This window comes from Ptychodera flava, chromosome 8 (genome assembly GCF_041260155.1).
Source record: "Ptychodera flava strain L36383 chromosome 8, AS_Pfla_20210202, whole genome shotgun sequence".
NCBI lineage: Eukaryota > Metazoa > Hemichordata > Enteropneusta > Ptychoderidae > Ptychodera > Ptychodera flava.
Window position 1 is genome coordinate 10,304,497 of NC_091935.1, and position 17,085 is coordinate 10,321,581.

General features: G+C 39.5%; 1 protein-coding gene across 3 annotated transcripts; it reads left to right on the top strand.

Moving 5' to 3' along the window:
* The first annotated feature begins 570 nt into the window (after positions 1-570).
* On the top strand, positions 571-13,590 carry LOC139138449 (putative ferric-chelate reductase 1). 3 transcript variants are annotated; one of them, XM_070706835.1, is made up of 13 exons: positions 571-768; positions 5,013-5,085; positions 6,007-6,212; positions 6,682-6,783; positions 7,121-7,289; positions 7,834-7,953; positions 8,480-8,594; positions 9,264-9,368; positions 10,010-10,107; positions 10,321-10,379; positions 10,912-11,052; positions 11,348-11,433; positions 12,403-13,590. In XM_070706835.1, exons 7-13 carry the CDS (start codon positions 8,508-8,510, stop codon positions 12,493-12,495), a joined length of 669 nt encoding a protein of 222 aa, XP_070562936.1. In that variant the 5' UTR covers positions 571-768; positions 5,013-5,085; positions 6,007-6,212; positions 6,682-6,783; positions 7,121-7,289; positions 7,834-7,953; positions 8,480-8,507; the 3' UTR covers positions 12,496-13,590. The 3 variants fall into 3 exon arrangements, with proteins under 3 accessions (XP_070562936.1, XP_070562938.1, XP_070562937.1); XM_070706837.1 differs by having other exon boundaries at positions 615-826; XM_070706836.1 differs by lacking the exon at positions 571-768 and adding an exon at positions 2,676-2,779.
* Positions 13,591-17,085: the final 3,495 nt, after the last annotated feature.

A 17,085-nucleotide genomic window follows, 5' to 3' on the forward strand; every position in this document is an offset into this window, starting at 1 on the left:
TTGAGATAAGTCCATACACAAGGGATTATGTATTGTTATAATTTGAACGTCGGCTACCCTTAGGCCAATTGTGCCTTAAAGGGGTAGGTCATTTACTAGCTTTATGTAAAGGCAAATTGGCCAATGTGACAAAAAACATTCTAAGGAAAACAATCGGCTAACACCATGTGAATACTCAATGTTAACATCGACTAATGCCTGAACCAGGGATTGAGAACTGTCCCTTTAACATTGGTGATGTCTCGCGCCACGCCTTAGCTCAAAGTACCAAAAGTTATGAAGCTTGGCCACCGAGTCATATCTCTAAGGGGATGGTAGTATTCGTCCCAAGTCAGTCGTAAATACTTATATTGCCGCTTTTCAATGTAACACCAAACTGTCTTGGTCAATATTAACCCTACAAACAATGAAAAGAATTAGCATTAATCTTTATCTAGGCGCTATAACATTTTAGCATTTGTAAAAACTCTCTCTTTATCTCCATGATTTGACAAAGTCGGGGCGTCGACCTTTGAACCTTTCGCTTTCACTCTAAATTATGCACACCGGTTATGCAACAGTTTTCAATCGCATTCTTCGAAACTACAAAGACCGAACGCGATTATTATTCAAGCTGCCGCGCACTGTCCTTCATGTCCGAAGACCATTTCGAATGTGTGAATCGAGCGAAGCAAAACAACGCTTTGTTTATCAGGCGTAGACCAGAACGCGTCTGGGCCTTGGAATAGCTGGAAGTTGATTCAAATCTCGAGTTTGTTGAACAGCAGGGTAAGTAAAGCCAGTTTTGAACGGACGGTGACTCCCTCTTCCAACGGGCATAGAAACTGTAAGTTTACTAGTGGCATTAGCTGGCATCGGCGTTTTGCTCTTGCCACGCTGCGCTCTATTTTAATGTTTGCTCCAATCATAGAGGTAGAACCCCATGCATAAGCTTAGTGTACCTGTCAACTGCATGTTCGGACGGGTTGCCAGACTGCAAGCATCTAGCAACTTAGTAAGTTTCCGTGCAGTTAGCTTCCGGGCTTACACATAACCATAGCAAAGGAGCTAACAGAATCTCATGTCGGACGAAAGCGTGTACCATACAGTCATTTAAAATACTTGGTTTATGTGTGTCCCGTGCACGCAAATGAATCGTGCCATGTTTTCACGCCATCTTTACCGTGAAAGGTACAAGCGAGTTTTCTGAGTACTGGCACAGCGGATGCACTAAAGGAAGCCAACAATGCTCTGCCTCACAAAATGTGACCGCAAAATGTGACCGATACGTCGTGCAGTAACTTCTCAGCGTTGAAATCATTCATTCACGACATATAGGCTCTGATAGTACTCCATTGCCTCTCTTCCACCATCTAGTGTAGCTGTCAAGAATGAAATTACCAATTTGTACTTGCCACGTGTTTTTCAGAGGAACATTATTAACTTGCTTCGAAATATGCAATGTTATTCGGTTGAAGGTGGCCTTGAATTTGATAGAGGTATGGAGCAGTTCCCTAATTTGCTAATACCGTTTTAGAGTAGTCGATCGGTGGGTAAAATTCAAATCGTTATTGAAACGATCATTACACGAAGGGAAAGTGATCTTACAGATCATCGCAAAAACAAGAGTGTTCAGAGACCTTGTGCGCTATTCGCTGCTTATTTTTATCGCTGTGATTTTATGATGGTATCCCAACGGTATTGATTCTAACGGTCAACCAGTTAGTTTTGCTTTCGTTTAAATATAGATAGTAGAGGGGGGACGTCCAGTGTTTTAATGGTTAAAACCCCCTTCGACACTAATGTTTGAAAAGCTGAAACCGCAAACACTATGTTAACGTAAGAGTGATCAGATGAACGAGTAAACATGTGTGCGCCATCCATCAACCTCTTTATGTTTGTACTTGCATGTTGGCCTTTATTCCGTGCCCGAGGCTGATGGAAAGATGGTCTCAACGTCGCGAAAGTACTGTTATGATAATTGAGGCATTGAGTCTGATATTCTCTACCAACTCTTACTAATCGTTGCTTTCAAACGATCGTTAGTAGGCATTTGCCATAGAAGTTTCACCATCCAAGAATCATTCAAACCCGCTCAGAGTACAACAAAGTTGCCAGAGTAACAACAATGAGTAGACTGCGAAATATCCACCATCTTGTTTACTGAACAAACAAGTGCTGCAGCGAAGGCGATTGCCGAGCAAGCTCAAGCGGTTGCTCGTGGAGCAACCGGTTAGGTTTCCGTGGCGGCACCGTAGTTCTGCATCAGCTGATCATGGCATGAAATCAGAAAAATATCATAATTCAACTCTAAACACAGCAAGTGATGATGAGAACGCGATAATGATAGGAGTGATCGTTGAACATATTTCTTTCTCCGATCAAGGTCCCGTCATGTATTTACAGCGGCATTAGCTGCTGCCGATTATGATTCACCAGAAGATACACAGCCTTGTCACTCAAGAAAAGGTGTTCAATTATTAGATGATTTTGTACATGCGATGAACTCCCGATTAGCGCATGCATTTGCAAATGCCGTGTGATCCGAAGCTGTTTTGATGACCTTCTTAAAATGTGCACATTAAATATCGATTCCTCTTCATATTGCAAGGTAAAATCGCTGGCATCTAATTATTATGGCCTTATGGCCACGCATTATGACCCATGCTGACCTCGCCCAATGATTATGACACTGCCTTTCTATAAATAAAGCGTAACACTCTCTCGTAATCACCATATGACACGCTGACGTGCAAGCCTGGACGAAAAAGACCGCAAGTATACAAAAACCTGCGAACAGGTATTCTGAATCTCAACTTTTTACCATTCTTTTCTGATCTACCACTTTTTGGGGCTCATTTTAACGCTCTTGAAGTTGGAAAGATTTTCAGTGTCTTAGTTTTTTGAAAGTTGAAAATTTTATTTTTCCCCATAGAGTTAACAAAGGGATGTCGGCCATTTTGGATTTAAAATATTGGTAAATGTAACTTATAGGTACTATGTTCCTGTAGTACCGAACTCAGCATGGTGATCTCTGATTTTTATTCTTGATTTGGTAAGAGTATGGTTAAAAGTCTCCGTTCTGGTAAGTTTGAACAAAAATTGAAAGTTCACTTTCGAGGCACGCATGGCTGCAAACCTTTCATCACATCATGGCATCGTAAACGTATGAAGAAGAGAAGGTCACCTTGGATGCATTGAACTTCAACTTGACCCAAAGATAATTATAATCATACGATGTACAGATAAACGGACAGTCATCACGATTGTGACAGCTGTTGGAAAAAAAATAAACGATTTTGAAAATTCAGTGCAAAACATTGGAGTGAACAAATCAATTGTAATGTAAAGAGTAAACGCCAAAACTTGTAAATCGTAGCACGTGACGTATGATTAATGTGGATCGAAAGTACTAAAACTTAAGTTGCACATGTCGGGCGTGAAAAGCACTACGGGATTTTAAAAATGATAAACCCAAAACACAACACAATATTTGGTGCACCAATAAAGCATTTAGAGCTTTTTTCCGTGCAGACATCGGTAATTTTGTCGTGAAGGGTGGGAATAAAGTTTTACAGATTGAAATCTGACAGCACTTGCTGTTAAAAATTCTAAATCACTGTTTGAAAAGATTCGTGTGATATTAACCGATGAGACATGCTTAACATTCGTAAAGATTGCTGTACAAAGGTAATGAAGTAAACTTACACATCAACAACTGCAATGCAACCAATTTATATTTGTGATCTCGATGTTTTTGGAATTTCGTTGTAGGGCGTGTGCAGACACGGCACCGACCATCAATTGTCAATAAACATGTTCACCGTGTACTTGGTAAAGCCCCGCCCAGCAAATGAACTGTGTTTTCAAAAAAGGGGAGATTTTGCATTTGTCACCAAAGGCTTATAGAATAAACCTTGTAGACGAATTTGCAACGCAGGCAGTGTATCGCATGCCCTGGGTGACAATTATTGATCTTTAAAACCCTTATCCAGCCAAGTCCATATGTCACACTCATGATAAATTGGTCAAAACTAGGCGCCAGGGACCGTGAACTAGGGAAGCACAACATGTCCAACCCCACATGTTGCACTTGAACTATTCAACATTTGAAGGCCCCTGAAAACGTATATACAGTAACCATGATTGTTACCGACAAAAACTACAGTAACAGACCAAGCATAGTGGGTGAATATAAGGACGATTTTAGCCCAATCTCAATACTGACTTGGCTAATAGGGCAGTGATACTGTCTGACTTTAAAAGGGTAAAACTTGTCTTACTTGTTATTATCACAAGATCCCTCGGAGTGGCACTGATAGTGAAGGCTGCTTGGGTGATACCAGCATAAATCTACCATAAAGCTTACTGCATGAGTTTCGCAACAACATGAGTAATTTGCATCGCCACCGCAGAAGTGAACAGCTCAACAACATGTTGCACCGTTCACGTTGTTAATAGCTGAATAATGGTGTACATATCACACTAATTTATTTCCATCGTGTCATAAACGACTTAAACCTGCCCCGCTCAGTATCCACTGAAATAATCATCCATATTTTTATCGTTTAATATGCATTTTCAGAGTTGCTTTTGTCGCGATACAAGGAAAGTCTCCTCTGCTTGAGCTGTACTTATGCAACTGATAGCAGTGAGCTGACCATGCTCAAGAGAAAATGATAAATATGTAGCACCATATTATAATCACCAAAGTGTTCATGTGTTGGCAAAACTGAAGAAAAAAATTGGTTTTATTTTATGCCTTATTACAAGCACACGTTGGCCTAAGGGGCATGTTTTAGTTTATGACCACAAATAAAAACACCTAACACCAGCAGATACAGCGATAAAAAAATGGGCTTCACATGCTGTAGGTGGGGCTATTCTTGTCATCACTGTCTCTCTCTAACCCTGTGTTGTCAACCGGCAAATGCCTACACGCATGCATTTAACATAGTAATGAAGCAGGGAAATCAACCAAACAGTGGTTTTGAACCGTCGAGGTTAAACATTCCTTTGTTTTGTCTTTGCAGGAATTGTAAGATGTGGGCGGTATTCGTGGGTGCGATATCGTTAATTCTGTTACGTGGTTCTGTGCATGCGCAGGTAAGTGTACGTTTTGCTGGCCATGTCCTGTTTACAGGCTGTTTTCAGACTTTTCAGGCGATGCTATTGTTGTCTCAAATTTGCCAATGTATGACTCATCAATTTACATCGACCCTACCAAATCAAACAAACGAAGTTGATCTGCCAGCATAAAAAGAGGAAAAAGTAAGAGAAGGCATTTGCACGATATTCTCGAGGTCTTATAAAGGTATAATGTGTCATTTTCGAGTGGAATTAATCTGAGAATTTGATTTGTGTCAATAGGTTTTGCAATCGAACCCCTCACAGGGGTTGTTATTTAAGCGCCAGGTATTGATCTGATCAATATGCGGATTTTATTTATAGTGTGAACTGTCATAACATGCTGGCTCAAATTATTCATTTTGAGAACTTACGCATGTTAAACAACGCACTTACCATTTCCGAATGTTGCTCTGCATGTGAGCGCAGTAATCATAAAAACGTACGTACCATTATTATGTGGATATATTGGCCACGGACGTATATGTACATGATAAAAAATTCTAACCTTGATCAAGAAGATGTAAATATGAATTGTCCTCATGGCTGACATGTACTCTCGTTAACTTAAACAAGTTCTCCCACCTGACTAACCTAAAAACAAAGGAGCTGCGAAATTTAAATAGTTTCTAAAAATCGCTAGTTGACAGCATATCACATATAAACAACAACGTCAACAGAACAACAACTACCAAATACAAAAAAATTGGCAAAAGTCCTTTATGAATGCAATTCATGTATTTTTAAAGTAATTTTATAGGGTCTATAGTAATGTTTCTCCAGCCCTCCCTCTTTGGTGCGAGCGACGACACAGCGCCCCCTAACGATGTCGTCCTATTAACAGCCAGATGGCATAACTACAGTCGCAGCCGTCAACAGATTTGATTATTTTTTCCTCAGCAAAAATTGGTCACGGCGACAGGATGCAGTTCAACCAAAGGTTGCTTCATGTCGCCAGCAGGCTGCACCGATGTAGAAGACTGTGACGTCATGGTGACGTGGGCACCCAAGGCTGGTTCAGACCTACTGATGACCATCGAAATACTTGGCAAACTACGACCTGGAGAGATGTACGTCGGCGTTGGATTCTCAAAGATGAATACATGGTAGGTGAAGAATAAGTAAATTATAAAATTTTATATATCGCTATATATATATATATATATATATTATATATATATATATATATATATATATATATATTATATATCCCCAGAATTATATATATAATATTATATATATATATATTATATATATATAATTATATAATATATATATATATATATATATAATATATATATATATATATATATATATATATATATATTCAAACTGGGGAGTCTCAAACTGTTCAGGTACTGTATCACTGAACCCGACAACTCCCCAGACTACTGGTGAAAAATACGAAACGACGTTTGCCGTCCAGTGACTTATATCTTTGTGGTTGGTTATTAGTGCTGATAAATCCAAATGAAACGCTATGAAGGCGCCATCATTATTTACTTTTGTCAAATTATTCCTGTCACGGGAGAGATTTTTCACTGACTGATCTAATTTTTATCTTTCTGCAAACAGGGAAGCGACGATGTTTGGTCGTGTGTATCTGCAGGCGGTCAAGTCACTGTGGACCATTCGGTAAACCACGATAAACACAATGTTCCCTTGATGTTAGCAGACGTGAGTATACTGGCTACTACATTGGAATTATTTTCAGAGCAAATGATGAACTTAAACTTTGTATAGTATAAGTACGTATACACGCTTGCATTATACGGTGATAATTTTCACAGCAAATTTGAATTTGGACTGGAAGAACAATATTCCAGGGCTAGGTGGGGAGACTCTTCGAATTAAAACCCGCATACATGTTTTTCAATGTAAAATGTATACCGGTTTTCTATGAATTTCATATAAATTTTGACACCCATCCCACAATAGCTCTATATACAAAGATAGCGAAGTCTAGTTCACTCCTTCTGCACTCTACTTACCCTTCCAATACATGCGTGTACAGGGAACGGTGACCGATTTCACCGGTATCGTGGAGAATTCGGCCATCCAGTGCACCTTCACACGTCCCAAGGCTATCATTATCCAGACCGAGGGCCATGATCCAGAAAATTTCGACCTAGCCGAGGACTACCATCTCTTCATCGTCCGAGCTGGCGTCTGGAGCATGGGCGGTGAGTTGAAAACTTTGAAAACCGTCTCTTTGACATTTTGAAATCCACTTTGAAAAAAGTGATTGTATTGGGATATTATTCACTTAAGGTAGTGTACGCCTCGAAAGTGAAAGACTTTAACTTTTGCCCAAACTTTCTTCAGTGAAACTTTCAATCATGCTCTTGCCAAATCAACAATAAAAATTGGGGGTCACCGCGCAAAGTTCAGAACTAGAGAAACGAATTACCCAATATTTTGCTGTATTTGAAATTCAAAATGGCTGCCGTGCCTATGGGGAAAATTAAAGTTTGGAATTTCCAAAAACTAAGACGGTGAAAATTTTTCTTTCTCCAAGAGCTTTAAAATGAGCCCTCAAAAGTGGTAGATCAGAAAGAATTGTACAAACTTGAGAGTCCAAATATCTGTCCCCGCGGCGCGTTAGATTTCTGGGAAGTACAAGCCTATGTATATGACGGTAGAAAGTGAAGATGTGTACATCACATTTGATAAAATGTGACATTGGATGTGTAAGCACTCGCTCTCGCACCTGTTTTATCTTTCCAGGGCGGACACTCAAGGGCAAACACCGTGAAGTACCAATCATCACCAAGAACAGAATTGACTTCAGTGCCATGACTGTCGACTCGGGAATCGCGCAAAGACCCATTCTTCTCAAGTGCCACGGTAAGATTTCTTTCAACACGTAAACCATGATGAGAGGCAGCCTCATTCCAAACGCCAGTTCCTCACGGCCTGAGTAGTCCCCTCTTTGTTTTGCGGGAAGGACCCTGGTTGAATAAGTACCCTTGGTCAGCGAAGTTGTCTCATTCCTTGTACACGTTAGCATGTGCTGTCGCATACACTCATTCAACAATACACTTACTGAACAGCTTGAATGATGCAATTGCAGATAGCAATAAAGTCCAACGTATCACTTGAAAAAACAAATATGCTCCCCAGACTGAATTTCAGAGCGGATGATAGTCTTTATTTAGAATTGCAAATATTTGTTTCGTGTAATTTTGTTGTCCATGTTACCCAAGCAAATCGCTTTTCTCTCGCTCATTGATTCATTACAAGTGTTCGGGTTCTCAATCCTGTCCAAAACCCAGACAAGATAATGTAACTCTGGTTTCCGGGCGTCATTGCAATTTTCCTGTCGCACACTTTTCACATAATGTTTCCATGTATTCCATTTTCTCTTTGTTAGGAGCTCTTATGGTGTTCGGTTGGATTGGATGTGCAAGTATCGCATCATACTTGCAAAACACTTCAAAATCATTTGGCCCAACTCCTCCCTCTGCGGCGAGAAAGTCTGGTTTGGTGTAAGTGTCAAAATTTCGTGTGGTTTTTTTTCATGTCAGAAGCACTAGAAGGGTGTACGTTCACGTTCAGAAAGTGAGGATAAAAGTAGAAAGACGCTGTTTTAGAAGTAGGCCAAGTTATTTCCATCCCATCTGTGTATGTGTATGTGTGTTATATCAGTGTGCCGATCATGCCAAAGCGTCTTTTCTTGTGTGGTGAAGGCATACACCGGCTGTGGTGACGTAGTACCAGTACTTCAACGCACCTCTCAACAAACATAGAAAGCTTGTTGAAATAGAATAATCAAATTACAGTGCTCGTTGCCTAAAGCAGAGCGTTATAAATAATAACACAAATAACTTCAAGTACAAAGTAATTATATCTGCTACTTAAGTTTCATGCATCCTGCAATCATCAGACAGAACTAAATTATCCTTAGATCTTCACTCTCATTTATATGGATATTGCGTGCCATTATACTGTGGTTTTCGGTGGTGTTGAAATTTGATATATAATTTTATTTTATTTGCGACCGACATTTTGAAATAATTCGGAGCGTTTATTTAACAGCGTAGGTTTATCAGCATTGATTGTGCGTAGCTTTTCTGATAGACAAAAGAATGCATAAAACTTAAGGAACTGATATTATTGAACAGACACTAAAGAAAGTTTCTGTCTTGCACTTTCAGTTGCATCGTTCACTCATGATATTCAACTTCCTTTGTTTCGTCGGTGGATTCGTTGTCATCTTCGTCCACGTGAAAGGGTTTGTCCCGTATAGGTACATGGACCAGGTAAAGTACTTCATTCAGTATTATCTATGTGTAAAGTTCGCCGCAAGATGGCGCTCGGTACATTGTGCAGTGGTACTGGTGTGGCGCCATTTCCGAGAAGATCTACGAATTAATTGCTAGATTTGACGTCACAGCCACACATTATACAGTATAGAAAGAAATAAATGAATTATACCTTTCTTACGTCTTACTTTTGATAGTTTTGAACGACTTTACTAGGTGCACATAATCAACCGACGATTGCATTTAGTACTTTATGCAAAGTTTTGGTTTCAGGGCTGATCCTCTCCTGTTGCCTTCTTTCACCAAAATATTAAGCTAGAATGCCCCTCAGGGACAGATATTCGGACTTTCAAATTCTTACAATTCTTTTCTGATCTACCACTGGTGGGGTTCATTTTAAAGTTCTTGGAGTAAGAAAAATTTTCACAGTAAGTTTTTCGTTAGGTAATTTTTTTCTGTTGTATCAAAGTTTGCATGGTGACCTCTGATTTCAGACTTGATAGGAGAGTGGTTGAAAGTTTCACTGAGAAAAGTTTGAGCAAAAATTTAAGTCTTTCATTGTCGAGGAGCACACTACCTTAAAATATTGGTAATAAAACCTCTTTCGTAATATCCATTACTTTCCTTTTCCGTAACAGCCAATCTTTATACACGCTGCTTGCGGTATCTCGGCAACTGCACTCGGAGTAATAAACCCCTTCATGGCGCTTCTGAGACCACATCCGGGAACCAAAAGGTGAGAGTTTTAAAGGTCTCACAAATTGCTCAGACCACAGCAGAAATCACATCACAAATCGCAAAGGCTCCTGGACCGTTTTATTTTAAAATTTCTCTAAGGAATGAAACTACAGATTTCTCTCAAGACCTTACGCTGTTCATGGCGTACAATGTTTGCTTTTGTCAAAATATGAACGTTTACTTATGCAGTTTATGTTTTTCTCGCTTACAGGCGTCCATATTTCAATTGGGCTCACTGGGGAGTTGGCACTTCAGCACACATATTGGCAAGTAAGTACTTATTTTTAAATATGTATCATGAATACCAACCAAGCTTTGGAAGAACTTGCAAGCAATAGATTACGTATAAATAGACTTGACACCGACCGACAAGTCAAGATTACACACAAGTTTAGCCAAAATTTAATTAATTTAAACACAATACCTTGTGCTGGTCAGTCAAACTATCCATTGTGTGGTCTACAAAACCTTGCATCATTCTGAACCGATCTAGTGTAAGTCTTGTGTTACCATAGTTACATGTTATGTTCTGTGTGTGTACAGACATTCAATGTCAGACTCTCTGTCCTCGATTTGAAACTTTGCAATTGGAACTGGTCCCCCTGCAAAGGAAGTCCCGTTAGCCATGATCAGATATTCGAGGTAGTGCTCACATAGACTGAAAGACCCCTCGCTCGAGGGCGCTCTCTACGCTCCCCTCTTACATTCTCGAGCGACGGATCTTTCAGTATAGTGCTCACGCTGCGCGCTTTGGTTTTCCTTCGTGTTTGACAATGTTGGCACACTTCATCTTTTTTTCCAGTTGCCTGTGTATTCATTGGAATCGACCTGGAGATGTTGGATCTTCCAGACTACGTATTCTGGGTCATGGTTGGATATGTCCTGTTTCACGTTGTCGTCGACATACTCTTGAAACTTGTCATAGGAATCGCCAAAAACGGAGGTGAGCGAGATAAGAAAGAGGAGGGGTACGGAGCAAGTACGATATGGTTTGGAGACCAAGGCTAACGCAGGAAGGGACGGGACACGTTGGTAGGGGAGGGAGGGAGAGAGAGAGAGAGAGAGAGAGAGAGAGAGAGAGAGAGAGAGATTATTATAGCTCTTACAGTTTTTTGATAGTCAGCACAGTACTAGAATAAATCACGTCATCATTTAATACATATCCAATCTTTGACTCTATGTAACAAATAATTATAAGCATTTTGTTAAATGGAAGATTTTTTGGCGTTTCTTTCCAGTTGAACGTAGGAAGACGGAGCAGTACGAAATGGGAAAGAATGGCGATTTACGTATGTCATCGAGTGACGGAAAGACAACTCCTCCTGTAAGTACACCATGCTTCTTGAGAATGTCAATGAACTTGGGTGCATCGTATGACCTTGATGGAAACAGGTGATCAGTAGATCGAGTATGGCGGTGCAATAGCGAGCCAGGAATTTGCATGCAATGCACTTTGACTACTAAGTACCCTTGTGCTGATATCACTTCTTTCGCTAACGCAGCACGTCTCCTTCCCTCTCTCACAAAATAGTCATTTGTTAAACATCTGAGTGTATGCTCCAATTCAAAGTAACTGTGTGAAGAACAGCCAGATATCTCCACTATGTGCACTAACAGTGAATGTAATTGACTTTGTAACTTCACCTATCAAGGATGCTTGATGTTCCTCCATAGAATTTGTTGACAAACCAAATAATGTGTAATTTAACGACGTACGTGCTCTACCGAGTATACGAAAAAATCTCATTGATACCTGCTTTGATCTTCCAATAAAGCCATAACATCAAACAGTGGTAGTTTGGATAGAAATCTTTTGTAATTCGCCAAGACAATTTTAAATGGACAATTTTAAAAATACAACAGTCCGGGAAGCTTTGTGTGATCGCATGGTACATTGTCTAAGTTTGAAGTAAAAAAAAATACAGGAACGCAATGGCATGAGGACTAAACTATTATGTGATTTAACCCCAATCCTGCAAAAACAGTATCACTTTCCCATCTTCCAAGTCAGTTTGAAAGCGGCAATGAGCCAAAATCTATCTGTATTTTTACCGGCTTGAAATGATTATATTATAGCAGGTATAAAAAGCATGTTCAAAGTATACAGATATTCAGGGTCCTGCAAATATTCAAGTTTTTGTTAAAAATGCAACATATTGGACCTATATCCTACTTTAACCAACTTGACGTCATGGAATCACACGAACTTTGGAAGATGAAGGTTGGAAATATATGTCAAAGTCACTTTTCGAAACATGTGTATAATCTGTTTTTTTCTCGATTCTTCCGACAGGGATCGGCCGTCGCTACTGCAATAATTGCAATCCACACCATTGGTGTGCTCGGCGTCGTTGCAACAATCATCGTCAACATTGCTTTGTTGTAAAAGCGGTTTCCCTGTCGACCGACAGGAGGGCGCCATCACCTGGGATCCGCTGCCATGAATTAACACTGTTGATCTGCAACAGGGACACTGATGGAATGCGAGCAAATCAAAACCCAATGACCTCCGCGAAACTTTTGTTTTAACAAACCAAACAAAAGCTTGAGCCTTTTTTTACTTTTTTATGTCAAGAGCACTCAATTTTTTGATATTTGATTGGATGTCTGTAAAGAAGTCTTAGACTAAACTGTATTGCTGTCACTTATGTTGTGACATGATGATTCGATACCTTTACCAATGAGAAAAAAATGTGTTTACAATATTTGTTATCTCAGCACCATGGACACCAGTTACCAAGGAAACACCTTCAATAAATCGTCCAATCCCTTTCATTCTATGAAATGTAGATTGAATTTCTGACTGTCATAGCTTTCATGGTGAAGGCGCGCCAGGGAAAACTGGCTAGTGTATATTTCATGTTACGAATATGTTATCCGTTGTCAAGGGTGTATGAATTAAAGGGAGGTGGTCATCGGAACCCTGATTAAAGGTTGCCAGGGACCCTACGACCGATGTAAATACTGTATCTAGGGTACGTTGGCGATTGATTAAAGTTGAAACATGTTTGTTAACAATGAATATCGTAACATTTATATGTTGCAGCTATGTTGAAGTGATGCATGTAGATATCATGCATGAAATACATTGTAATCAAGAAAGTCGCACACGCGCAGTTCCGACGACTGCCTTTCTTTAATGTGTTATTTTTCTTTGATTTCGTCGGACATTTTTTTCTAGTGAAACGCATTTTAGTTGTTATGTATATTTTGTACGGATACTAGTCATTACACAACGCAAAGCGGAAGAAATATATGTTAGGATTTCAGAAACTTGCTAAAAATGCAAGAGTTTCGCAATTTTTTATATTTCATTGATTCTTATTACAATGTAGTCTCGGTCACCAATTTTAGGAACTCCGATTTCTGTCACTCGTTCAGTTGGCAAAAATAATCCAGCTACCACTTATCCTCGTAGAACGAGACACAGTTATTTAGTTTGCCTGAAATGTTTTCGAAAAAAAATAAAAAAAAAACACAATACAGGGAAAGAAGGCTCAGATTGTCTGTTATTTGTGACTGTAAGTTGTAGCGTGACAACTGCAACACGGAGTGACTTCAATGTAGTCTGTGTAAGTCAGTCTACTAAGTGAAGGCAGATGGCGCTCTATTAGAGTTGTCATGATTTTCTGGAATTATGGACGAATGTGCTGTAGCCGAGACGCCGGCATTACTCACATGTAAATGGCAGTAGAATTTACTACCCGCTTGTTATAAGACGACACCGGGACGATAGTAGCTGTGTCCCCTTCATATACCATTTTATGAATACATGAACTGCTTCGTAACTGATACAAATGCATGCACAAAATTTCATGAGTTCCAGGCAGTGCGCGCCTCGAAATTGAAAGACTTAATTTTGCTAAAACTTTCCGTAATTCGAAATCAAGAATAAATATTATGGGTTATGGTGCTAAAATTGTTTCTGGAGAAACAAACTACTCACTTTCTGGTGACACTTGAAATTCAAATGGCCGCCCTCCCTGTCTCATCTCTATTGGAAAAAATTGAATTTTCGATTTTAGAAAATAAACCGGTGAAACCTACATTTGCTTCGTAAGCTTAAATTAGCCCCTATAAGCTTAAGTAGTAAGTAGAGTCAGATGGTGGCCTCTATGATGATTCTTTGATGTTCACATCTGTACTTACAATCACCTTATTCTATTCAAGTACATTTATATCATTTGCCAAACATATATTAATATACAGATACAGCTAGCTTGTTATTGGAAAAAAAATCGTTCATTGTTTCCTCATAGGCTGCCATCTATAGTGAATCAACGTTTTCGGTAAAGTTCCTACAAATTTCTTTGCACACATCAGTTACATCTATTTCTATTAAAGAATGTTCAGAATAGTTTTAGTACGCTCTGAAATGTATAGTGAATCAATATTTTCGGTGAGATGATAAATTAAAATTTCTTGGACACACACATACAAATTAACAGATATAGCTAGTTTTTGGAAATTGTAAATAGTTTGCCCAGTCGACTCCTAGAGATATTGTGACTTGATGTTTTAGGTGAAATTCTAAAATCACCTGAATACGTCATTTGGGCCATATCGGCCACAACTTGCGAAAATGCATGTGCAAAATTTCATGACCCTTCAAAAATCCTTGCTCGAAAAATGGCGCCCCCTAAAATCATCGGCCCTCCCCTGTAATGTCAATCCGGTCCCTAAACAGGATTTAAAGCGAGGCTTTCCGATTGAGATTGATTTTGTCATGTCATGTGAAGAAAAACATCTTAACAAAGAGAAGAGGGAATATTTATCTCTGTATTGACTTTCCAGCGAATGTACGAGTGCGAAAAAAGATTCCTCTGAAAGCGGGAGTGAATAAAGTCGCCAGAATTCGCACAGTTGAAAAAAATAATTTTGAGTGAAGTAGGGAGAAAAATATAATGCTCCCCAATCAATCTTCCAAGCCCCAGGATATCTAATGGTTCACCCTTAAGTTCGTAGAATCCAGTCATAGTGGATGCTCCAGACCAACTTTTCATATATCAGGATTCAGTAGCTATTTTTTCAAACAACTAGTGAAAAACAACCACCATGCATCGAAGATGAGACAATCAAAATTCTGACCAATGTGACATTGGTAACACCAGACGTAGTACACCGCACAATAAGACAATTGAATCTGTGGGCAGAGCATTGAATCAGCAAACATCATCAAACGATTAAATGACCACAAAACAAACAAAAATAAACAAAAAACACCGGCAAAATACATACTAGCCGTGTTAGAAGTTAATCATCAAAAACTACACAGCTGAATTTAAGAATTAATTTTACCGACAAATATGTGCGTGAATTATTGGATCTCCAGCATAACCGGAAATAGGTTTCATTACATTTCACGGGACGGGAATGAGACCAAACTAGAAACACACAGAACAAATATCGCCCCCTGGCCGAGATTCAGAGACGATGTAGTTCTGCTTGATCATTGGAATGCAACACGAGCTCAATTAATTTACATCAAACATCAACAATATGCATTCTACTTTGAAATTTTCGTTCGAAAGCTCTTCTCAAGAAAATTACATATTTAGACCTAATTATCTATGCAGGTCATCGATGCAACAAAGAGAACATTCTCGACATCAGAACACACACAAGATGCATTCCAATTCCAGTTCTTAGCGGACGGCAAACCAGCTAATAACCCAGCATGATCTGTTGTTCCTTGAAATCCAAATAACGTCAACAATTCAAATATTAGGTTATGCTTATTCAAGTACATGGTTTCTTATGAATTCTATATAATTAGCGTTTTTAGGGAGTTGTTATTATTTACTGCCCGGGGGGGGGGGGTTTCGGAGGAGCTGCATCAGGAACTCTGAAATTTCGAGTAAACCCCTGCCAACCATGACGAATTTGAGTACCTCGGCTCTAACAAAGAAATTTTGACTGACCCCTGCACTTAGAAAAGTTAAATATCAATAAATGTATTTTCAGAATTTATGAAAAAAAACCCAGCAGTAGCAAAGACCCTTGAAATCCTGCTGTACCCTGCTAGATTATCATCTGTTATCTTATGACGGTTCAAAAAGGTGAAATCAACAAAATGAAATTCAAAGTCGCAACAAAATGTGGACATAAAAGCTCATGCTATAACCAGTAGCCAACCACATAGTATAGTTTACTAGTACTTTAGATGAGTATCATGACAGGGTTCTCACTATGACATCATAAAGGACAGAATTTGAAAGTATGGGGGAAGAGAACACGCGGGAGGCTGACGGGGAAAGTGTCAGAGGGGGTTTGCCCCTCTCATGCGTGAAAGTTGTTGAGAAATAATGCTATGGTGCAGTCTGATGCAATCTGAGAGGTGGTTTTAATTTGCTGTTTTACTAAGTAAAACTGTTAGGACAACCGAAGGGGAAGAGCGCGAGAGGAGGGTGTCCCCCCTCTCGCATCGAAAAATTTGAGTTTCAATTCATTTTGCACCAAAAATTGAGTAACCCCCTTTCTTTCTCTCAGCATTTTGAGCAACCCTTCTGGTTTTCAATTTTTTGTGACCCCCTCACATTCCACCGACCCCCAGACCGTAAATAATGAAGGCTCCCTTATATCCCCTTGTGTGCTGGCGATTTTTACACACTTTGGGCATTCTTAAGGCACGAAATACCAATGCACCGACAAACATGACCTCTGACCATGGACCACAAATTACACGCACGACTGAAAAATGTGTCTTTTTGAGTTATTATGATTACTTGCGTACCAATGTTACTGTGCAAGAATGTACTTTATTTTTTATTCCGCATCTCGAATAACACCGAAGCAGACGCTGGGTAGCGTTATTATCAGAGTCAGAAGGTAGGTTAAATCTGAAGAAGGAAACTACGATCTGAAGGGGGATAGTGTCGTTTTCGGCCACGGTACATTGCATCGCGGTAGACTTTGACCCAACTTCAACGAGCAATGCAAAGATATGCTCTTTTTTGTTTACTTCCTCCATCGTAGA

What these genes read in the sequence shown, in the direction of transcription:
- LOC139138449 (XM_070706835.1), top strand. Translation starts at nt 8,508, where the DNA reads ATGTGCAAGTATCGCATCATACTTGCAAAACACTTCAAAATCATTTGG. An exon ending in GCGAGAAAGTCTGGTTTGGT is followed by an intron (nt 8,595 to 9,263) that starts GTAAGTGTCAAA and finishes TTGCACTTTCAG; the next exon opens with TTGCATCGTTCACTCATGAT. An exon ending in AGGAATCGCCAAAAACGGAG is followed by an intron (nt 11,053 to 11,347) that starts GTGAGCGAGATA and finishes GTTTCTTTCCAG; the next exon opens with TTGAACGTAGGAAGACGGAG.